Genomic DNA, 24,514 nt, shown 5'->3' with positions numbered 1-24,514 from the left:
GTTTAAACAGAAACTCATATTTGAGGCATGTAATGTGTGCATTAAAAACAACTATTACGATTGAAGAGGAGAAGGAGAATGAATAAGTAGATAATCAGTATCAAAGGCATGATTGGAATGTCTTTGGAAGAGCTATGGGTTTTCACTGGAGACAATGGAGACATTTGTCTATACAGTCACCAGGGACCTGGCCCAGCAAAAAAGCACCTATCTATATTCAGTCTTGTATTTCAGTTGTTTGTATTTGTTTATTCTGAACTGAACTTATGAGATATAACAATTCTGATTTTTTTAGCACATGCAGACTGAAAAGCCATAGTTCGTTAAATAAATCATAACTGGCTTGGGTGTGCATAGTACGCCAAGCCATGAATTATGATTTATGAACCACAATGGATGGCTTCAAACCATACTCTAAGCCAAAGCGAACAAACCACATTATGGCTTAGTAAAGTGTAGTCATAAGACAAAGGTAGCATGGTTGGAAACTGGACTATCTGATATTAGCCAGGAATTACATGATAGGTGGGCCTAGAACTGTGTACATTCTGCAACTCTCTTGATGTGGCTGTGTGCAGAGAATTCAACATTCTGAGAATCTCAGCCCTTTTTCCAGTGTTTTTCTCTCTTCATCCATGTAGAAATGCCTGAAATTATGTGGTTAAAGCTTGTCAAAATACAGAAGTCAGAGCAAGCAGTTAAATAAATTGAAAGCTTAAAATAGAATCACTTGAATAACTTGCAGAACAATTTGTACAGAATAAATGAGATTACGTTGGCTTCCTGCTCATACATTGTGAATGATCTAGCCATGTTATTAATTTGAATACTTGAATGTAAGTGTTCAGTTGATTTGGAAAATAAATCTTGCTGTTTCTAATGAAGACTATGAGGGCAAGACACCAGCATTTCCCCCCATGTCCCTTCTGAAATGCTTTCATTTTAAAATGAAAAGCTAACATCAGGATTATTATCAGCATTTAAAAAATAGGCTTACCATTCCAAATGATGTTCTTCAGTTGAAGAAATAGCAGTCAATACAATATAATGCCTGGAAATGTAGAGAGCTAAAATTTGATAAATTTTTAACAGTTTTAGTTTTAAAAATGTCCCTCTACAACTCAACTTTCAATTTCAATTCCTCTTAACCTTATTTATAACACAGTCTCCTCTAAAATCTTCCCTAATCTTGAAGTGTATTGATGTGCTTCTTCCACATCTTTACATCTCTTCTCAGGCCCTGTTGCCTACTTTGGAAGATTCAACGCATAAGGCTGAGGAGGCTTCTACACCATTCAAGAGTGGTAGATGAGCTTGTTTTAAGCAAGCCAGTTTATTAAAAATGGAAACTGGAACAAAGAATAGTTGATTGACGTAGAGATTAATGCCTAACACAAATTCATGATTCCTATTACAGGAAATACAGCATAGGAACAGTTGAAGGATCAACCAATTCCTCTTTTAGCAATATATAATATTGGTAACTAAAACTGGATGTACATTTCACAACCATTTTTGGAACAGCTAATCTGACTTCAGCTGTTCTAAACATTATTTGCAAAAAAATTCAAAGTGTCATAATTTTTAGAGCTGCGCAAAATGTGGGAGTCAGTTATCGAAATGTCACCTTTTTTTACAAGAGGGATTAAATAAATAAGGCATCTTGTTCTATCTCTAGAATTCCAGTGAGTGCTGAACAGGTTTTGTTGATTTCATCCCCCTTTCCATAAGAAGATAACATAAATCTCCACAATAAAAAAAAAAAAATCTACACACTTTCCAACAGCAAATCAATACATTCCTTCTTGTTTACCATTTATTAGCAGTCTATTTTACTATTAGACCACAGTAGTATTCGTATTAGTAGGATAATATTCTGCCCTACATTTGAAGAGAGCAGCCTGGTCTATTAGCCAACATGCTGCTGCTACAACCCTCCAACATTTGCGAGGCAGGTGCCTTACTTTGTGTAATGACAAGACTGGCCTTGGTTGCAGCTGTTTGCAGCTCCGTTGCCAAGACTGGATAAATTGTTTGGGTGCAGATTATATCCTTTAACTTTGGTAACATTTATACCATTTCATGGGCTGACTAGAGGATAATATATTTCAAAAATAACAGATTAAATATTACATGGAGTTACTATTGCAAATATATATTTCCTAACAAAGTTGAATCTTTCCCCCCGCCCACTTATCACCAGGCAAATGCTTTTATTGCATCTAGATTTCTTTGATCTAACACATTCAAATTAATCTTGGATTTTTTTTAATCTGCTGTATTTCCATTGTTATTATTTTATTATATGTTTACATCCATAAGATGCTTAGGATGCCTTGCTAGCTAAAATACAGGATACTGAGTTGTTGGGATGTGAACTCTGAAACTCTAGGTGATCTCACATACTTATACTTTTGGAAAAAGTTGGGTGGCTCAAGCAGCTTTGGCCAGTCCGATTTTCCTTGAAGAATTTCATCTGTAACCACGAGACCTGTTTAAACATAACACACCTATAGTAAGGGCTTTATAATAAACGGTTATAAATCCAGAAGTGTCAGTCCAGAAAAGGCCAAAGGCCACTGAGACAAAGAATAATAGTTCGACCCATATCAGAACTCATCAAGAACTTCCCTCAACATCCACTATCCAATTGTTTCTTCTGGCTGCTCCCGTTCTAGTAATCTCCCCATTGGGATGAATCATAAATGGTGCAGCTCTACCACCTCAACTCTTCCTATTTTTAGGACTGGCATCCTATCCCATACTGCATGGCAACACTTTGCATCCCATCTTGGATAGTCACTAGTGAGGGCCAGAGGTAATAAACATACAGTTGAATCACATAATGCAATTTGATAAATGGATGTTATCAGAAATAAGAGAATGAATATGAAAAGAGAGGAGGGGAGCAACAGTCCAATGTGACCTTTAGCTCTGCCCTTCCACAGCATACAGATGAAGGCCACCCCCCCACATTTCTACAATCTCTTGTTGCCTGTTCCTTGAAACAAGAGCTGACTAAAAGAGAGACTTCTCTGTGAATATTTTTCTCCCCATTCTCTCCAGTCCAATGAGCGATTCTGCTCTGTCATTTTTATGACAGCCAGCGTTTTCCTTTAAAATGCTGTAGAATAAGGATAGGTGTAGGACTGAGCAAAAATAGTAACAATGACACGAATACTGCTGTTGTTTCTTGCATCAGTAAAGATGCACCTGGAGGGAAAGGGAGAAAGAAGTCAGCCTTCCTACCATCACTAATAAATTGCTTCAACCCTGAAGCGCTAAGGGAGAAATTGTTCCTCTTCCCCAGAGGAACTATTTCCCTAAATTTTGCTGAGGTGAAACAGGGAAGAATGTTGGGAAGCTACTTTTGCCCACCCCTCTCCCTTGTCCTTTTAAGAAATGTCTGCAACAGACAGATACTAATACAGAAATCGCTTTATCCATTAATATTTATATTTTTTATGATAGTTTTATGCATTCTTCTATGGCTATTTGTGGTTTATTGCTTTTGTAAGTGACTTAGATTGATTTTGACTGAAGTGGTATTGTAATAAATAGATAAAAATGAAACCTATCACTATAGGCCCACCTTGGAGAAAATAATATTGATCAATGAAAATGCATTCCTAAAAGACTATGACTGAACAAAAGTGATCCAGAGCACTTCTTTGTATCCAGTCAGAAGAGGAAAAAGTAAAACTCTTCAAACAGGAGATTATCCAGCAAATAATAAACTCTTCTTGCCCTGCTATGTGAAATATAAGAGAGGCAATGGAGAGATCAAGATGGCTTACCGTATTTGAACTCTTCTACCATGACTGCTCGGGTTGATGTGGACACATTATACGTGGAGTTCTGCTGTGGGTAGGCTGGAGTGATGATGGGCATCAGATGATACCGGTCAGCTGGATTTACCTGTCACAGATGAATGGGTGATTCCATAAAGAACTATGTTTCAGAATATGAACCAGAAATCCCACCAACTACCAACTCACCAGCTGGCCTTTAGAAAACCAAATACAAATTTAAGCTTTCGCCTCCATTTGAAACAGGGGAATATAATACCAACCTGCCTTAAAATGATTGTCATCATTATACCAAAGATAATCCAGGCAACCTGTTTTGTGCATGTCCAGAAAGTGCTCTATAGCTGCTAACTAAAGTTTGGTATTCAATAGAAAATGCAGAGAAAGCACTTTCATTTATCAGGGAAGATCCTTTCCCCATTCAGAACAGAGAATCCAATTCAGCCAATAAATCCAAAGCAATTATAAAATAGCCCAGAATAAAGTATGAATCAAGGTAGTAGCATAACCACAAAACTGATTACAAGGCACACTATATCACAATGTCACAATGCCCTGCATATATTTCCTCTTGAAATGAGACAGGGATGTTCAGCATCAGAGGCAGACTTTGCTCCCAATGTTAGCTGTTCTCCTCTGTGAACACTTCCTCTCCTCCCATGTTGCCCCATGGAACTCAAAGACCCTCACAGAACAGATAATCTGTTTGGAAGAGGAATGGCTACTGAAGTACTCTTGGGTACTGAAAAGCCTTCCATCAAGAGTTGCCAATGTTATCATTTCAAAGTTGTGTACTTTACAAACCCTGGGGTCCCAGACAGGCAAGTTGAGATTGCTCTCTTCAGGTTGTTTCAGCAAGACAGGATTGGGCCATTCCCTGCAAATAAGAGAGATAAGTGATAATTCTGGAGAGAAGGCAACCCACATTATTATTAAGTGATAATTCTGGAGAGAAGGCAACTTATTCATTCTTTTCCAACACGTACACTGTATATGGCCTCAGAATTTGCTCCATTATATTAATCTGCACACAATGCTAATATTGTATATAGGGGAAATCTGACAAAACGTGAAGAATTACATGTAAGAGCTGTATATCATAAACAGTGGAAACATGAGATATATCTGCCTTCCCCAATTTTCTGCCCTCCAGGTGTATTAGACTACAGCAACCATAACTTCCTATCAACACTGCCACGCTAGCCAGAAGTGGATGCAGTCAGTAATGTCTAAAGGTCGCCAGGTTGGGAAAACATATTTTATACCAATTTTTGGTATAAAGTATCCGTTTTGCAAACGGATACTTAATGCAAGAGAGATTATTTTCTGGCATGTAACCAGATTCTGTAATCCTCAAAGCAATTCTTGTGATGATTAATGCAAAGGGAGGGGAAAAATTCAAAGAGTGAATAAGCCCAAGGTCACCTATGGAGAAATAAGGGTTAGAACAGCCAAATATAGCCTCAATTACAAGGGAGGATCTTGTAATTATCAAAGGATAATTGACATTATACATCTATGAGGCTGAGGCCCACACTGGCCTTTAAGCAATACCAGGGCTGTACTCCAAAAAGAAGGTGGAGACAAAATAATTTAATTTGTCTTGTATTTAAATTTAATTTAAACTAAATGCAGCTAACACATTGCAACCTTTAAGCATTTTCCCCTTCTGTCATCCTAAGAATTCTGTTTCAGGCAATTCCTGGAAGGGCTCTGACATTGGCTTTTCCTGAGCATCTTTGTTCTATTAGAACAAAGAGAAAGCTAACTGGAGTGGTATTGAAAAGGGATATTCTTCCTGAATTCTTTAAGGAGCATGCTTACTTTATCAATAATGGTTGCCTACCTGAGACAATCTACCATCCAGAATCTAAGTATGTAAACTAATTTTGAAGTGAATTCCTCAGAAGGAATTCTAGGCCAGGCAAATATCTTTAGTGAACCAGTTTGGATAGCAGAAGGCAGATTCCTTTGCACAACAAACCTTTAACTTTTTAGAATGAATATCAGGGAGAGACATAATTTCACAGCCACTTGACTTGCCAATCATAGCTTAGTGTAATTTTTGTTGGCCTACAATACAACCTGCATTGCTTACATAGTAGAGACCCATAAGTTATCAACTTACCACTTCGAAAAAATTAAGAAGAATCTGTGAACAAGGGTTGATGCCAAAGCATTTGGATACAACTGACAGGTCCTTGCCACCAGCATGGCCCAAGAAACACCACCAAGGAATCCCAGCATGTTGGAATAAATTCCACGCCCTAAAGACAGACATTTGGCACCCAGATGTGACTCTATTTATTTACTCAATATTTCAAACAGTCTGATTTCAGACAGCTGCTGGTGAAATGTCAGGACAAAAGAAAACTCGACCATGGCCTTTCAGCCCAAAACTCATCACTGCTTCAGTCTGATTCAAGTTAGTTTATTTTCTTCTCTAAAGCAAGAAGGTTAAAAGAGATGGAAGAAATAGATGAATGAATTTTCCACTACTTTTGTTTACCACCACTGAATATTTTACTCAGTGGAACAAATAGCATTTTGGGTACAGGAAAGAAATTTAAAGCAGGAGCACAATGCAAAGGAGTGGAAAAAAATGATCCCCAGCAATACTTCCACAGTTAAGACAGAAGCATTTCAATAGAAGAGAATATGTGTAGCTCAGGGTTGAACTGTGGAGTCCTTGGGATTCTCTGAGCTTGGTTGTTTTCTTGCAGACGTTTCATTACCCGGCTAGGTAACATCTTCAGAAGGATTTCACCCTCCACTCTCAACCTCCTTTTCACTAACTCAGACTACTAGGAAATTTAATGGTAGATCTCTTGCACCTAACATGGCTCAACACTCAGGAAAGCCAAAGCACAAACAAAAAATTATGAAGCAGAAGCAGAAGCTCACACACCAGCCCAAGGATTGCATTAACTACCAGTTTTGAGTTCCCCGGCAACAATTTACCACATATTTCATTGAGACTTTGATTCCAGCAATTGCTTTCCTTTTGAAAGTGTTCCACCTTGTGGCCATTTCCTTACCTATTAGTGTGCTACAAGCCAGGCAAGCATGGAAAGGGTTGAATTTAAAACACACCTCTCTCACTGCCTGCAAGTCTGAAGCAGACACGCAGACAGCTCCGCACTTCTGATTTGCCTGGCTTCCCTTCAAGGAGAGCAGATGAGCAGCGGCAAAGTTCATTTGGACAATCCAGCTTAGGAAAACAGATTCAACCCACGGGCTTATTGTCCACAGCCCACTAGGCTTAATAGTCAGGGATGACCTGTTGGGTTGTAATTCAAGCTTACAGACATTAGGTTACCTACCCAAACTATACACATATCTTACAACAGGTTGTGGATAGTTCTGAAGAAGTGGGGCAAGTAGACAGTTTAATGTCCTTCCAAAAACTTCTTTACTTCAGTTGTCAAATACATGATTAACTCAATAATAAACACTAATTTGTTTAGCAATACGTGTGGTGGACAGCAACAGAGAGCAAGGCTATCAGGAAGGAGGGGGTGCATTCCAGGAAGGGAAAGGAGAAAAAAGACAACACAGTCCGCAAGGGGAGCGTGGGAAGCAAAAATGGTTCAGGATAGCCACTCCCTAGAATCTCCCAGGGCACACCCATTTGTTGCAGGAGTATAGATTTAGTCTGTCTATATGGTGTAAGCAAATAAAGGAACTTAACTCAACTGGACTTTTTTTACTGCGGTTCTTGGGCTGGGCCTGACAATACATGGCTTTTTAAAGGATAAGGCATTTTAAAAAAATAAAATAAAAAATTAGCACTCACATCCAGCCAAGCTGTGGCAATAAAATGTTTTTAGTAATAGGAAGGATGTCACAGGAATTACTATCAGTCTTAGCACCCTTCCACCAATTCAAAGCTTGCTGCCAGGGTATCCTCTCTCTCCCCCTTTCATTTGGGTCCCTGGACTTCAGCCCTGCTAGCATCATAGGAGCCCCCATGTCACTAAACATGCAGCAGTGTGAAGTCTGACCAGAACTGTGTGCTATAAAAACTCTGGGTGGCTGAAGAATGCATTTGTTATCCAGCAATTCACAGGTGATTATTTCAAAGCCTTGTTTCACCAAAGGCTAGAGAATATACATAAAATGGGAATGAAAAATAGGGGGCTATCTATATAAATGTCAAGCAATTCATGTACCTGAACTTTTTCCTACACTTACTAAGGCAAAATGATTCAGCCTACAATTATACAGGAAAGAACAGTCTTCAGACTACTGAAGACCAATAGTTTTATCATGGTATAAACTTTTCTCTTGCAATAGATAACAGTTGGCCTTGGGGACCAAAAACATAGTTTCAAGTCTAAGTTACTCAAAGTGTCATTATAAAATAGATAAAAGATTATAGCAACTTTGAGGGAGGAACTGTTAGTACATCAAAGAGAAAGACTGCAAAATGGTATCCTTTTGGAACAAAGTTCTGTCCTGTATCTCCTGTCTACCAAAGTAGCATATTAAACTACCAGAATATCAGATCAGGCCCAGAGCCATCAATATCAATCTTCCATTTCCAAAACAATTACCTGGATGCCAGTGAGTGCTCAAGCTTTCCTAGAATATGACCCTGCAGATGATGTTCACAGGTACATAGCTCGGTTCATGGACGTTAATTTAGGTTTAGTTTCTATTAAATGCTCCCAAGCCCATCTCCCACAAATTTAGTTAACTGTTTACAATTGGTAATCTGCTCAATTGGGATATTGTGAATTTTTAAGATATGTTTTATTGAACATTTGAAAAGGAGAGAACAAACAATTTTAAAAATTAGTTTCCTTGTTTTTTATAAGTAGTTGATTACAACTAAATAGGAATGATATATATAGGAAAGCAGTACACATTTAGGCTCTAAGTGATATAATCAGAAGGATACATCTAAGACAAGCATACATTTAAGATGAGGTAGAAAACCTCTTCCTAAAATGTTTGGTAGGCAGCAGAATGCTTAAGCTGTAGAGGGCCTCTTCTAGAATGTGGAAAGAATGGAAACATGGATATTGGTTTAAAAAGTCATATGTTTTAATCCCTTGGAATGCTGACATTATGTTTAAAGTTTCTCTGATAAAAAAATGAACTATTTCATTCTCAGTGGAAAATATCAATGTCCAGAAGCAAATCAGTTATTTTTTTTCTCCTGTAAGTAAGGATAACCTCAGAAAATGCTAAGTTAAGACTAGTTATGTCTACTATTATATGTATGTTCTAATAATGCATCTTCATAACCAATGAGAATGAGAGAGGCATTGTGACTCCAACATTTGGACAGAACTTTTTCTGCAATATGAAATAGGGAGTACAGGATATAATTTGCACAGTGATAATTTTTATAATGGAGTGAGTGCAAATCCTATCCTCAATGAGAATGACTCACCAGATTTTCTTAGTTGCATTACAGAAGAAACTAACTTCTTGACTCTCACAGAAACCTCAGCGCTACGTGCGACGCCCAGGAGAGGCTTTGAGGTAACTGCTGTAACTGGGCAACTGCAATTTTTCTGTTCTTCTTCTTACATAGGACTGGACTCTTATACAATCTGGGTAGAAATCCATGCTCAAATACCAACGCTTAACTGCTTGACGTGGCTTAAAGTAGGTTTTGAGCATTCAACAGGAATGGCAAACAGATACCCAGGTGCTTCTTTGCAAACATTAGACACATGTAAATTTGTTTCAGGATCCACCGAATTTATGGTCCAACTGCCATTACGAAGTTTTGCAGGAAACATTCATATATGACAAGCTCACTTGGCTTAGCCTAAAGAGTCATTTCAAGGACTATTAAGCCCTGCAGCTGATAGTGCAAAATTTGATGTATTAAGTACTTACGTTTAGCCCACAGTTTAATTGCTCTGAGTGTCAGCCTGAAGTTCTCCTTGTTTGGTACCAAATGAAGTATTTCATCAGTGACTCTGCAGCCTGCCGACAAACAATAAAGTTTCAAGTTAAACAGGGCAAAACACCAATAATGGCAAGCAATGGTCTACAGCAGCATTCCTCAGCCCCCTGCTCCCCATCTGTGATGTAATACACCACAATGGCTGGGAATTCTAGGACCTGACCTGTAGTTTACTATATCTGGAAGTTTCCAGGTTGGAAAGTGTTGGTACATAAGGTCTTTGTTTTGCTTAAGTCATCCTGAAAAAAATAGCTAAAACTGTCAATTTGAAAGAGTAATATTAAATTTTACCCCATATATAGAAAAACTAATTTTGAAAAAGATGAAATCTTTTCATTTACTCAGAGCATTTTACCATAATTTTTCCATGTCCAAGGATTATTCTAAATACTTGTTCCTTAAATATAGTTGCTATAACAATCATATAATTTTAAGATACTGTAGCTTAAATTTTTCTTTCTTTCTGATTGGGAGAGGGATATAAACTCTTCAAACAAATTACTTAGGCAGCATATCAATCATTAAAGGATTTATAGATAACATTTACAACATTTCTATCAACTGATGGCCAAATTCTTTTAAGAACAGAAATTATATTAAAAACCAATGTCTATTTTTTCTCAATATTGGTAAGGTAGGACCATCTAGTAGAATTTGCCTTTGTGTTAATCTGGTCATATCACATTATTGATACTACCATCATCTTGACTTATCCAATAGGGTTGTTGCAAGAACTAAAGCATTTCTTTTTGAATGCTGAAAAATGTTACATGTTATTTACACCTGTACATCAGAGTTCTATCATGTTTTAAGCAAGCTGCGTTTCAGAAGTCAAACATTCATGCAACCATGAAACTATAAGCTTTAAGCATTAACACAAGAGACACTCAAAAGCACACAGGTCATTTGAACATCACTGTCCAGCAATTGTTTCTCAGGTTTTGAGAAAGCAAGGCAGATACTCTTAGCCTGAATCTTCTAGTTGGGCTGTAAACCTGCATGAAGATGCCAGACTGGGGAAAGCTTTGAGATTACCATTTAAACTCCGAATACATCTGATATCAAGGCTTCTCAGACGTGCATCATCTCTAAGGTCCAGACTATCTGAAATGCTTGGCAGTGGTAATCTTGCAAACACGAGATCAATCTAAAATGTAAGAAATGAAAATAGTATCTCAATTAACAGTAACTCTTAACAATTTGCTACCAAGTAGCAGGCTTGCTGGCTTGAACTACGTATTCTGCTCAGAAGGTAGAAAAAACATCTTCACAAAATTCCACATGCACAGCCCGTGTAGTACTGCATCACTCTTGCAATTCATATGCACTGCTTCTGGTGCTGTAGGAAAAAGGCTGCATAACGTCATGCACAATAGCCACCACAATGGAATACTGTACCCTCATTATACTTGGTGCAGTCAGACCTGAGTTTTGCAGGACTTCTATATTTCACACACCCTCAAGATTTATCACCTGAGCCCAAGGTTATGTGAATTAGTAAATATCTATTTCAGTATTTGCATTAGTAAGGCACAGGCTAGTGTTTAAAAGTTTGCTTCTCAGTGTGCTAACATATGACAGCCTTGCATATATCTTCCTTTAATTTACATATCTGTTAGGGTACCAAGTATATTTTTAATAAATACAAATCACCTTACTTTTGTATTTTGATAAAGAAAAGTTTTATGGCCAATTTCCAATGTGAACTATTTTTCTACGTTTGCATGGAACTTTTATTAGTATACCTTCTTTTCTAACCCTAACCCTTTCTTGTTGATTACTGATCAGGAAAGGTAAATGTTAGCTGGACCTCATTTGATGCTGGCATTCATGCCACTGTGAAGATCAGTGGGGACCTAGCCCAAATTTGCTCCCACTGGAATCTGACAAAATTCTTTTACATCACTGCCTGAGTCAAGTGCCAAATGATTCCTAATCAGAGCCAATTGCGTACTACATCTCTTTAGCCACACATGGAGAGAATCTATATAGGTATCCCTCCACTTATCCAAAAACCACCTTAAGAACAAGCTCTCCACACAGAAAGGAAAAGAAGAACTGATAAATTTACTTTTGTATCATCAAATTCCAATTTCAAGTAGAAGCTGTCTACAGTACATAAAAAGACAAAGAAGAATATATTTACCTCAATACTATCAAATTCAAACTTGATTACTGGTACATATGCATCTTCTACTGCCTGTAGGAAGAAGTGAAAAGCATTTATTTGAAGCAATTTTGAATTATTTCACTTCCAGAATGCAGATATGCAACATGATCATGGATGCGACTTTTCCTAAAGAGAAACAGAAGGTGCAGATCTTAGCTTCACCAAAGACATAATAACCTTTACATACTTTCATAAAAAGCAGTATTTACCTCATACTTTTACAACAGTAAGTTTCTTCTTATTAAAACAAAATGTAAGTAATACCAGGACCCCAAACAAGTTAGGGTTCAGGTTACAAGAGATTCTAATAATCATAGGTCCTGTATCCCAGCAAAGATATAAGAAGCTGCCTATATCAATTAACATCTGCCCTAGGATGGCCCACTATGCCTGGATCTTCAAAAAAAAAAAAACTGAACTGGAAAATACATGACAGCCTTTCTATAAAACTGCTTAGCTATAGGAATATTTCTTCCTTCTCTTACCCAGGCTATCAATACTTCTGTACCTGGGATCTTCTCCAAGCTAAGGAAACAAGAATGGGGAATAAAGCTTTTGTGTTGTGGCAGATCCCTGGGTGCACCCCTAAATGTTCTTCAAAATTGTAATTTTTGATGCAACAGAAAGAAAATGAATAAACAAATGGGAAATAAGCATGCTAACTACTTATTTTAAATTTAGTGTCTGCCTTTGCCCTCTTCATTTTTTGGAGAGTACCTTGTTACACATCCCTACAAGACCCAGTACAGCTCTCTCCTGAGGAAGTGGGGAAAGATTCAGAGCAGTTTTTTTCAAACTTGGCAACTTTAAGATGTGTGGACTTCAACTCCCAGAATTCCCCAGCCAGCATACTTCAATTCTGGGAGTTGAAGTCCACACATCTTAAAGTTGCCAAGTTTGAAAAACACTGATTTAAAGCATAAACCTGAATGAATCTAAACTCCAATTAACACAAAATAAAACATGTTTATACATTTTGTATAATATAGCTTTTCTGAACCTCACAAGGCTTGTCAATAAACAGCTTTCACACAGAGCTGCCTAACCGTCAAGTGAATGATATGCACACATGAGATGGTTAAAGCAAGACAAAGCAACTTACTCTGAGATTTCTGATGCCATCTTGGAGTTTTAACTTTTCAAAAAATGACTGGAAGAAGTCTGATCTTTCTACATGTCTAGGGGCTACACAAAGCGTGTCTATGTCAGCACCTACCAGAAAACAGCCATAGCAATTAGTTGCTCAAGATGAACATTTTCACAGTTCAAGACTGTTTATAACAGCCTTTTCCAATCTGATTGCATAATTTGCAGCCAGCATGGATAAGCTAACTGTAGTCTAACGTATCTGGTGGATTTTACCTTTGGTCTGGACTCCAAGCCGATAGGAACCAAATGTGAATATTTTGCCACCAGCTCTGGATGAGACTGAAGATGGCAGATTCTACAATAAAGTAGGAGATAGTTTTACTTTGAAAACCAAGTTAGTAAGCTTTTCCAAGGATGTGTACAATTATATTTGACATGTGCACATGTGGAAGTACAGCAGAGGTTTTACTATCCTCAGATTTTTTAATAGTTAACATTCCCATCAACACCCAACCCTCCTATCCAGAAGTATTTCAGTTGTGGCCATTATTCCCAACTTGTTTTGCAGAGTGGCAAGATGGCAATGTCTTGGCTAAAGTTGTTTGCTCTTCCCAAAACTTCTTTATGCAACAAGTGTAGTATTTTTAACTTCCTTTTTCCCTTCCTTTTCCCACTTATAACCTATCTACTGAACTGTAAGCCATTTTATTAGCTGCTATGAACCACTCTGAGTGCATTAACAGAAAATATACAACAGACTGGCATGTCCTGGCATTATGCTAAGCCAATGTAGTTTGTCCAGTATTAACATGTTTTATAATTTCAGCCACTGTGGTTTGCAAGCCATAATTTATGCATTATGTGAGCCAAGTCAATTGTAGCTTATCCATCAACCTTTGAGCAAACACTAGCTAAGTAAAATACTCAAGTAAGGTGACATCTTGTCTTCGGCCTTTGCCTCCCTCCACCCTGGAAAGGAAATCCTGCAAAGAGAGCTTTTGTCAGGGTTTGACTCTGTCAATGATTTAACAGCAATGATAAGTCATGAGCTTTCCAAGGCAATCAAGTATCATTTACTGCAAGTCTTGTGGCTTCGAAGATGATCCCAAGTGTCTTCAAAACAGGGCTGGCAGGAAGAAAGGGAAAGTGGAAGACGAAGAGCTCCATGGAGGGAACATTTAGTCTTCTGATATATGGTAGGATACCTACATCCTGACAGCAAACATCTCTCAAAGAACAGATAAATCTCTTTTACTCCTAACAGCTTAAACAAGGTAAGTAAACAGTCTGGGGGAGTCAAGCTTTGACAAGCCTCTTACCTTATTTTCAGCAACTTCTGCAACCCACTCTTTAACCAAGTTATTTAGTTTACTGAGAACAGCTAACCTGCAGAGAGGAAATATTTAACATAAACTTTTAAAAAGTGCTGCTAAAAATTGGTGTCAAGGTGTTCATCCTATTGTAATTCCACCAACCCAACCTCACTATTATGACTTTGGTAATTAGAAGATGGTTACTTAGGGTCAGCAGTATTACATGCACTCCCTCTTACCTGCAGTTCAGCTCTTCCTCCTCTTCAAATACACCAAAAGGCTTCAGGGCTTCAATCAATTTCTGCGTATAGATATAATCTATTTCCCTTGGTGGTGCCAAACTAATGGGAGAAGTAATTCCGTAGTGCCTTTCCAGTTGGTTCTCCAAATAATTTCTGTATAGAAAATTTACATAAATCAAGGCTAAGGAGTCTATTTTTCTCCACTACAACCAGCTCCTTTCTTCACATCCTCACTGCATATTACGGAAGTAATTTATCTGCTTTAAACTCCAGAATTTGCAGAAAAAGAAGCTATTATAGGAAAGAACTTCATATCAGAAGTGAAATTTTACAGTTCAAGCAATCTTACAAAGGCACGTTTCCATTATATTAAAAACTAAGGTTTCTACGAATATCAATTCAACTTTCAAGACAGCTTGTGTCTTAAGGGGGGAAAAAATAGGTTTTTTTTATAGGAAAAGCAGCATTACTGTTGCTGTTAGCTGAAATTTTAGACATATGTATCCTCTTAACAGTTTCCCAAGAATTACAGACTTCAGTGCATGGACACACATTTAAAGATCTGATCAGCTTTCCTGGCTTGATTATTACTGCAGTACATTTATGTGTAAGCTCACTTTTGCATCCTCTTTCAAATGTAAAATGATGTATAAGTTTTGCATCTTCTTCACTAATAAGAATCCTGCCCAAGCATTCATTTTTCCTTTATTTTATCAACATTAATTAAACTGGTATCCTTCAATATAGCTTTTTAAATATTTTGATATTTTTGACTCTGAACTCAAATAATTTAATACAATTATACATAGAAAATACAACATCCAAGAATGACTGAAATGCTAAGCAGATAGCCGCCCCTCCCACAATATGGCCATTACTGCATGAAACTGATCACTGCAAGCACAGGCGTGTCTGAAGCAGACAATCAGCCATACTCCATAAGCATTTCCCCCCCATTTTACTGTATAAGGCAAAAATGTTATTTTCACATATTCATAAGTAACTTTCTCCCAACAGAGAGTCATGCTTATAGAGGCAACACTAACATTACTTCCCAGCGTCATTATCTACCCATAAGCTCCATTTGCAAATTCTAGTTAGTTGCCTTTTTGCCATCTTATTTTCTGAGTGATTAAAACAGGAGTGGGCAACTTTTAAATGTACTTAGAGCCATATGGTTCTTCAGGAGCCAAGGCCCTTCAGTGAGTAGGATTATAATGAAATGTTGTAAGCAGCATTTTCTAGAGGGTTCTTGGGAGGTTTTCTTATAATATTTGAGACATATTGTTTGACTTTTAAAATTAACATTAAACAGCCTTATACTGTGCAGTAGTGAGTAGATTTTACACCCACAGGACCTTTTTCTTCCTTACTACAATCCTGTGGTGTATCAACCAAGGTGAACTAGACATGCCCACACAATCCATTCCCAGCCAAGGACTTCTTTAAAAAGATTTTTTATCCTGCCTTTATTATTTTTATAAATAATTCAAGGCAGTGAACATAACTAATACTCTTTCCTCCTATTTTCCCAACAACAACCCTGTGAGGTGAGTTGAGCTGAGAGAGCGTGACTGGCCCAACGTCACCCAGCCGGCTTTCAAGGTGGGACTAGAACTCACAGTCTCCAGTTTTTAGCCTGGTGCCTTAAGCACTAGACCAAACTGGTCTTGAACAATGCTCACAGACCCTTCAAACTGCCAGGCATTCCTTGTTTTCCTTCTAGCTACTTTAATTTCAACAACCCAATTTCCTTCTTTTAGTTCTTCATCTGTTGCTACTGATGAACAACAGACCCTGTGAAATTCTTGCTGGTAATTACACAGATGGACCAATAGAGTCTATTCTACCTTTTGCCCATTGTTAATCTAAAATATACCCCAATATAAGGTCAGAGGGCAGAAATGCTTTGATGCAGAGAATTGTTTATTTTACCCAATACTATTGATTATGGTGGTAGGTTTCAGGCAGACAGATCTCTCCCATTATCTGATCCTCAGTCCTTTTTGACTGGTGACAGGGAGCAGATCCAGGCTCTTCTATGTGGAAAGCAAATGCTCTACAACCAAGCAGTGCCTTCTCCAGCAGTGAAGCTGAATACAGTGATTTGGGTAGCAACAGGAGACACCACAAGGCACCTCCAAAAGAAGTCCCACCCTTCCTTTCCAAAAAATAACCAACATGCTGAAACCTATCAAGATCAATAGTAAAAGGCAAAGTAATTATTGACTTGGGAACTCACCCCTCCCCACATGTAGTTTTGGAATGTTGGTCTGTAATCTCTCCCTTCCAGTGTCAATGTCTTCCTCTTGTTTAACAAGAACTTCCTGGTCCAGCCATGTGCCGATATTAATCTTCCAGACATCCTCCAGATGCTCAATCCCCCAGAATTCTCAGCAATGGACATGCCTTCTGAGGAATTCTGAGAGCTGGATTCCATACATATGGAGGGTGCTCACATTGGGGAAGACTGACCTACATGTAGCCAAATTCTCTGATAGAGCATTGAATTAAATGAAGTTTGGGTTCCTGAGTGTGGACTTAAGTCAAAATGCAATAAAAATGTTAATGACTGGGACAAATAAGAGGAAAGCAAGATTGTATAATCTGTCCCCCCCTTGATATTGTCCACCTGATCACTATCAACTATTAACTATCAGTTAAACTTCTTTTAAGTGAAGTTAAGGGACACAATGGGGAAGTTAACGGATCTACAGTGTATGCCAGGAGAACTTAAAACCAGCCCATGTCTAGGATTAACTCATGAGAAGACCAACTAGGGTAGAAAACTATAAGACCACAAAGTTAAAAGGGTCTACAGGAGAGATCATATGGTAAATTGGTTACAGGAACCACAGGCCTGATCAATCTGAGCCCAACCTAAATCAGTGGCACTCATTTTCAAGTAAGCATCCGAGGTTGCATGATAAATAGCAAGGTGGCAAAAGGAGTGGACCATGCCCAAAAGAATTAATTTTTGTTTCATCTGTCACCACAGGTGGTTGATCCCCTCCCCAATCTATAGCACCTTTCACTTACAGTGGGGCAAAAAAGTATTTAGTCAGCCACCAATTGTGCAAGTATTCCCACTTAAAAAGATGAGAGAGGCCTGTAATTTTCATCATAGCTATACCTCAACTATGAGAGATAAAATGAGAAAAAAAATCCAGAAAATCACATTGTCTGATTTTTAAAGAATTTATTTGCAAATCATGGTGGAAAATAAGTATTTGGTCACCTACAAACAAGCAAGATGTCTGGCTCTCACAGACCTGTAACTACTTCTTTAAGAGGCTCTTCTATCCTCCACTCGTTACCTGTAGTAATGGCACCTGTTTGACCTTGTTATCAGTATAAAAGACACCTGTCCACAACCTCAAACAGTCACACTCCAAACTCCACTATGGCCAAGACCAAAGAGCTGTCGAAGGACACCAGAAACAAAATTGTAGACCTGCACCAGGCTGGGAAGACTGAATCTGCAATAGGCAAGCAGCTTGGTGTGAAGAAATCAACTGTGGGAGCAATAATTAGAAAATGGAAGACATACAAGACCACTGATAATCTCCCTCGATCTGGGGCTCCACGCAAGATCTCACCCCGTGGGGTCAAAATGATCACAAGAACAGTGAGCAAAAATCCCAGAACCACACAGGGGGACCTAGTGAATGACCTGCAGAGAGCTGGGACCAAAGTAACAAAGGCTACCATCAGTAACACACTATGCCACCAGGGACTCAAATCCTGTAGTGCCAGACGTGTCCCCCTGCTTAAGCCAGTACATGTCCGGGCCCGTCTGAAGTTTGCTAGAGAGCATTTGGATGATCCAGAAGAGGATTGGGGGAATGTCATATGGTCAGATGAAACCAAAGTAGAACGTTTTGGTCTAAACTCAACTTGTTGTGTTTGGAGGAGAGAGAATGCTGAGTTGCATCCAAAGAACACCATACCTACTGTGAAGCATGGGGTGGAAACATCATGCTTTGGGGCTGTTTTTCTGCAAAGGGACCAGGATGACTGATCCATGTAAAGGAAAGAATGCATGGGGCCATGTATCGTGAGATTTTGAGTGAACACCTCCTTCCGTCAGCAAGGGCATTGAAGATGAAACGTGGCTGGGTCTTTCAGCATGACAATGATCCCAAACACACCGCCCGGGCAACAAAGGAGTGGCTTCGTAAGAAGCATTTCAAGGTCCTGGAGTGGCCTAGCCAGTCTCCAGATCTCAACCCCATGGAAACCTTTGGAGGGAGTTGAAAGTCCGTGTTGCCCAGCAACAGCCCCAAAACATCACTGCTCTAGAGGAGCTCTGCATGGAGGAATGGGCCAAAATACCAGCAACAGTGTGTGAAAACCTTGTGAAGACTTACAGAAAACGTTTGACCTCTGTCATTGCCAACAAAGGATATATAACAAAGTATTGAGATGAACTTTTGATATTGACCAATTACTTATTTTCCACCATGATTTGCAAATAAATTCTTTAAAAATCAGACAATGTGATTTTCTGGATTTTTCCCCCATTTTGTCTCTCATAGTTGAGGTATACCTATGATGAAAATTACAGGCCCCTCTCATCTTTTTAAGTGGGAGAACTTGCACAATTGGTGGCTGACTAAATACTTTTTTGCCCCACTGTAACTACAAAGGGTACAAAAGTCAACACATTCACAGACTTTTGCCATGCAGTGTGTTGGGTCCTCGGACAGATATCACCTGGTCTTTTAGTTGCTAATTTAGCAGGTAAAACAGTCATCCTACAGTTGAACAGGGAGTTGTCTCCTTGGCTGCCCTTTTTGCCTTCTATTCTTAACACGGTCCTCCAGGAAATCTAATGCTTGACCATGGTCACTTTGCTACCAGAGAAGCAAGCAAACAGCCTTAGAGGGGGATAAATGAACATAATGAATTATGTTAATTATGATTATAATAATGGAGAATAGGATGAACCATAACATTCCAGATAGCAAACAGGTCCACTCTCTCTACTCAAGAGGCCTCACTACGTAACCGGAATTAAACTTGGAATCAATAAGACAGGTTGGAATGTGCTCGTTCATCTGCCATATATTAGGGACCTCTGAAAAAATGGGCTTTCAAAAATGGCATACCTTGGCAGAAATGATACAGTCTACCTCTTCAGGACCTACCACCTCATTTTCTGCTTGTGTAAAATAAGCATGCTCAACAACTGCAGGGAAAAACAGTGATGCAAGCTGCCTACACAGGCATTTGGGAACAGCACAAAAGGGTACATACACTCTCACCCTTCGTATATATAAAACAGTATTTCAGACAACTTGGGCAACTATTTCTCTCCATTAAAATAAACGCAGAAACAATTTTCAGTATCTTGAAAGTTTTACTAACTTACTATGCCGTAGCATAATTTTAATGGACTAACATCTACTGCACGGGAGACATAAGCATTAGCTTGAGTGTACAAGTGCGTACACATGGTTTCATACACAGAGCAATGGGGAGGAGAGGATAAATCGCAGGGATCTCAAAGGAAAACGAAATGCAAAATACCTTCTCTCCCCCCTTTCGCCTGTGTGTGGGTGTGTGTATTAGCCCTGCCAACTGATGGTGTACTCAAGCCATTAATCCACCAACCTCCCCAAACAAGTTTCCATGCGCACTGGGGATGATGGGGGCTGCCATCCAACACATCCGGAGCGCACACACTGACTTTCTATCCCCCAAGGAACATGTCACGAGTTTTTACGGTTTTGCTTCTAGCGGTCACATTTATCCAAAGCGCCCAAGAGAATTAGCAGCTCCCCAAAGGCAATGGAAATTCTGAGCTGTGTGGGAAGGGGAGCCAGCGTCAGCAGCGACCGCAGCGGGTCACACAGGTCCACCCCACTTTCCTCAAGCGAAGAAGCGCCCAGTGTCCCACTCCCAGCCTGCCCTTTGGTGACGTAACAAGGCGAGACGAGCCTCCGCCCCCCCTTACCCGCACGTCTCCTTCATGGCCACCGCCAGCATGAGCTCTGCACGCACGGACTGTCTGCAACGCGCGCGCAACACCTGCGCTCAGACACCACCTCCTCCCTCGGCCGCCTATATAGGGAGGGAGGAGCACTCACCGCAATAGCATCAGCGCCCTCTGCTGGTGACGCGTGGTATAAAAGCGTCCCCCTCGCGGATTTCCGTCCGCCCTCCGTTCTTTTCGCCTTCTTGCGGAGCAGCTGAGTGCTTCGTACATCTATGGCGAAGGTTTGGGGAGAGAAGGCTTCGGGAAAATAAGAACCAAATCTCCTCACCATCGACTCTCGACCTGAATCTCGGCGTTGGTACAAACCAGTCTTTTTCCGTCCTGGTGCCCTCCAGAGGGCTGGGATTACGACTCCCATGCCGGTGGGGAGTTGTGGCCCAACACAACCGCAGAACCTCTTCGTGGAAGAAGGCTGGTGTAAGCTCTGCATGGAACCATTCTTGCTGTCCTGTTGCCCAAGATGGACCATTGGAAGTCCTGAATTGGTGCCTGGAGGCGGTCAGGATCTGGATGGGATGAAATTAGCTCTGGTGATGATGACTCGTGCCCTGATCACCACACAGTTAGACTACTGTAATGCACTCTGTGTGGGGCTGCCTTTGGAGATGACTGAGAAGGTACAACTGCTTCAAACGGCAGCAGCAAGGCTCCTCGCAGGACAACTCTATCAGAGCTGAATTACACCCATCCCACAGTTCCTGCTGCTGGCTGGCTTCTGGACCCAATGCAAAGTGTGAGCGATCACTTTAAAAGCCCTTTGTGGGGCTGCACCCAGGTATACCAGTCAGTTCCTTGCCAAGACAGAATCTGTCTGGCCAGTATGAACACCTAGAGAAGGACTGTTGAGGATCCCCACGCTCTGCCAGGTTTGTAGGGTGGGGGCCAGGTGATAGGCCTTCCAGGGGTGGCCTGTACTCCTTGGAACCCCTGAAGTCAGGATGGCCCCTTCCTCCCTTGTATTTAAGCATGTTAAAACTGTGCTCAAGTTAAAACTAGGGAGCACTTGGCCTCTTCCATATTTCAATTTCAGTTGTGTGGACTATATATTATGGTTTTCCTTGTGTATACTGGTTGTGTTGTTTGATGCCCAGAGTCCTAATTGACTGGAGTGGCTTATCAGTATGCCAGACAAGCAAACAAATAAATAAACTATATTTCTGCCAACACAAAACTGGCCATTTCGGCACTGAGGCACGTTTTGGGGTGGTAATCTGTGGCAGACTGCCTCAGGCATGCCCCTCTCTGGTTGCCTGTGGTTTGAGGAGGCCCATAGGCAGGTTCCACATAATCCATGTGGTGGAGAGTTATAGCAGGGAGGCAGACGGTGTGGAGGAGCCAGCAGTGTTCCCCGGGGAGACGTGCCAACAGCTTGCCCCGTGTCCCCTTGATAATAAAATTACTTCTAGCAAATTCAGTGCGTCAAAGTCATATTTACTGTCCCTGCCCAGAGTTGGTATGCAGGGTGCCAACAGCCATGTCAGAAACTTGGGGGTTGGGGGTTGGGGCAGCATTGGCTGTTGCAGGAGAGTTTTCCCAATTTGGCCTGGGTTGTATAGGAGGTTGTGTGAGGGAACTAGGACAGCCCCCTTTGCCTTGCCTCCCTGGCTATTTGCAGCAAGGGAAACCGTTCTGGGGGTGGGGGGGCGGGGCGGGCCGAGCCGAGCCCACCCCACCCCACCCCACCCCACCCCACCCCACCCCACCCCTGCTGGAGAAGTAGCTGGCCTGCACCTCCCGTCAGCTGAGAATGAGAGGGCAAGACACCAAGGCACCACTACGCTTTTGCCATGGAGGCAGGAAATGCAGGTGGCAGGACAAGGCTGGAGTTCCTATCAACCAGGAGCCCCTCCACCCACCCAGAGGAAGTAATAAGCAACTGCTATCACAGAGTTTCCTCTATAGCAGGAGCTGAACAAGTCAGCTTGCAGAGTTTTCAGCTTGATTTTCCAAAACAACTATGGTGACATGGGGACTATATGGGGGGGGGGGGTGCGCCAATGTCAGAATAGCAGTTTGTTGGCATACGAAAGGGCCTTATCAAGGGTGCCTGCAGAACCAAAAAAGTCAATATGGCAGCCGCGAAGGTGTAATTGAACCAGGTGGAGCTTCGATTGCACCGTTGTGGCTGACATCTTGACTTCCTTGATCACACCTTACAGACACTCTGATCCTTCCTACGTGTGCATAATGTCTGCTATTACAGGAACAGATCTGTCAGATGGATTCTTCAACAAGCATTCTCCAACCCTGGGATTTGAATTGAGTATATAGATCCTTTATTTAAGATGTTTTTCTAAATCTATCCTGTGTCCTTTTAATATAATCCAGGACTGCTCTATTGTATGTTGCAAAGGGCACCTTTTGTTTTAGTCTCCTTGTATTTGTCTTAGCTAAATTTTTGCTATATTGCTTCATGGCAGCAGGCTGAGAAGGGTGGCAGAAGTTTAATTGATCCTTTCAGCATAAACAAATGGATTATCATCCAAGCAATACACTATTCTAATTGCAGTATTTTGACTTTTGCATCCCAGTCAAGGTCAATTTGAGGGAGCCTTTATCTTTATAGTTAGCTTCACTGGGGATTTGAAACTGGTTCTCTCACAACTCCCTTTAAGACCCCCAACACTTTGGAATGACTTCACATTTTATACATGTTCTTGCTTGAAAAGCAAGCATGTCATCATCTCTAACCGAGCAACCTCCTATGAGAGAATAATAAATTCATGCCTTGAGCACCCCTATCCCAGACATATATGCATAAGTATTTGAGGGCATGGATCCATACATTTGATGTGTTCTTTGTAGAAAACAGGGGTGTCTGCAGGTGAGGGATGTCAAGATACGTAATAGTATGGGAATGACCTTGGGGGACAGGTGGAAGAGCCGCAGACAAGACAGTGGTCAGAGAAGTGGCAGCTGAGCCCGCAGAAGGAATGGAGGCATGGCAAATGTCTCAGAAGGGACCCTCCCTAATTTCTTGGACTATTAAGGTGAGGAGGTACTTTCAGACTTGCAAGATTCTGTTACTGTAACCTTATAATAAAGGTAGTGTTAGTACTCCTGGGTGTGCTGCTTGTTTGGACTACCTCTTAAGGCTGACAAAATCGCAGTCATGAAGATAAGTTCAAAGCCCCTCCCTGTCTTATGTGCATTGCAAATGCCCAACACACATAAAACAGGAGCAGGGCTTTGATTGTATGGGCATGGCTGCCATCTTGACTTTTTTGAGCCCTCCCTGCAGATGTTCATGATAGGAAGTATAGATATAATTCAGGTATTTGTGGTAATCACATATAACCTAGAGCTGTCTTCAGCTGCTGCAACTTCATGTGCCAGTTCCCTATTCCAAATGCTAGTATCGGGGAATAATCAACTCTCAATACCAGTCTTTCTTAACCTGACGTCTTTGTAGATGTGATGGACCCCAGCTCCTCGAACTGTCAGCCTTCAGGTCAGGGAAGCTGATCCAAAATGTACAACTATTCTTTTTTGTATCTGTGCATGCATAGAATGTAAAGGGAAAGCATATCATCCTGCAATAACATCTCCCCCCCCATTATTACAACTCCAGGGTGCCCACCAATTATACTGTGGCTTTGATTGCTTGCATTAAATCTCCAGAGTGAAATACTGTCATTAAACTGGACAGGCCATTGCGCCGTTTCCCTCCAAATTGAAGCCCAGATTAATTGTGGTGCTGGCAAGCTCTCAAAACAGTTTAGGAAGAAGAAGCTAACCATTAACACAGTGGAGCCACGCTTATTGCACTAGCCTTGATGCGGCCTTTTTCTTTGATCAGCTCACTCTCTCTCAGCAGGCCCCAAAATAGCCCCAGGGTACAAGAGTGCTTCCATTGCAATCATGTTAATTTTGCTTTTAGTTTGTCTTTAGCTGTTGGAGATTAATGAATAAAAGTGGTGTTTAAATTTACAACCAGGCCTGTTCTGATGGCTCAGTGGTATCA

At 40.5% G+C, this 24,514-nt stretch overlaps 1 protein-coding gene across 1 annotated transcript in view; it reads right to left on the bottom strand.

The window, feature by feature from the left end:
• Positions 1-20,540, bottom strand: part of PAPOLG (poly(A) polymerase gamma) — a 36,127-nt gene extending 15,587 nt beyond the window's left edge. The window contains exons 1-13 of the mRNA XM_025163628.2: positions 20,509-20,540; positions 14,547-14,702; positions 14,314-14,380; positions 13,268-13,349; positions 13,008-13,117; positions 11,882-11,935; positions 10,771-10,882; positions 9,666-9,755; positions 5,938-6,076; positions 4,614-4,686; positions 3,798-3,918; positions 2,407-2,491; positions 998-1,051 (exon numbers count right to left, since the gene is read on the bottom strand). Coding sequence (XP_025019396.2) covers positions 998-1,051; positions 2,407-2,491; positions 3,798-3,918; positions 4,614-4,686; positions 5,938-6,076; positions 9,666-9,755; positions 10,771-10,882; positions 11,882-11,935; positions 13,008-13,117; positions 13,268-13,349; positions 14,314-14,380; positions 14,547-14,702; positions 20,509-20,540 — 1,175 coding nt within the window. The remainder of the gene's footprint in view (positions 1-997; positions 1,052-2,406; positions 2,492-3,797; positions 3,919-4,613; positions 4,687-5,937; positions 6,077-9,665; positions 9,756-10,770; positions 10,883-11,881; positions 11,936-13,007; positions 13,118-13,267; positions 13,350-14,313; positions 14,381-14,546; positions 14,703-20,508) is intronic.
• Positions 20,541-24,514: the final 3,974 nt, after the last annotated feature.

This window comes from Python bivittatus, unplaced genomic scaffold (assembly GCF_059951505.1).
Source record: "Python bivittatus isolate LINGU-HERP-01145 unplaced genomic scaffold, Pbiv_v1 ctg000020_np1212, whole genome shotgun sequence".
In the NCBI taxonomy this organism is placed as follows: domain Eukaryota; kingdom Metazoa; phylum Chordata; class Lepidosauria; order Squamata; family Pythonidae; genus Python; species Python bivittatus.
The sequence above is the reverse complement of the archived record's forward strand: the minus strand, read 5'-3'. Positions and strand labels throughout refer to the sequence as shown.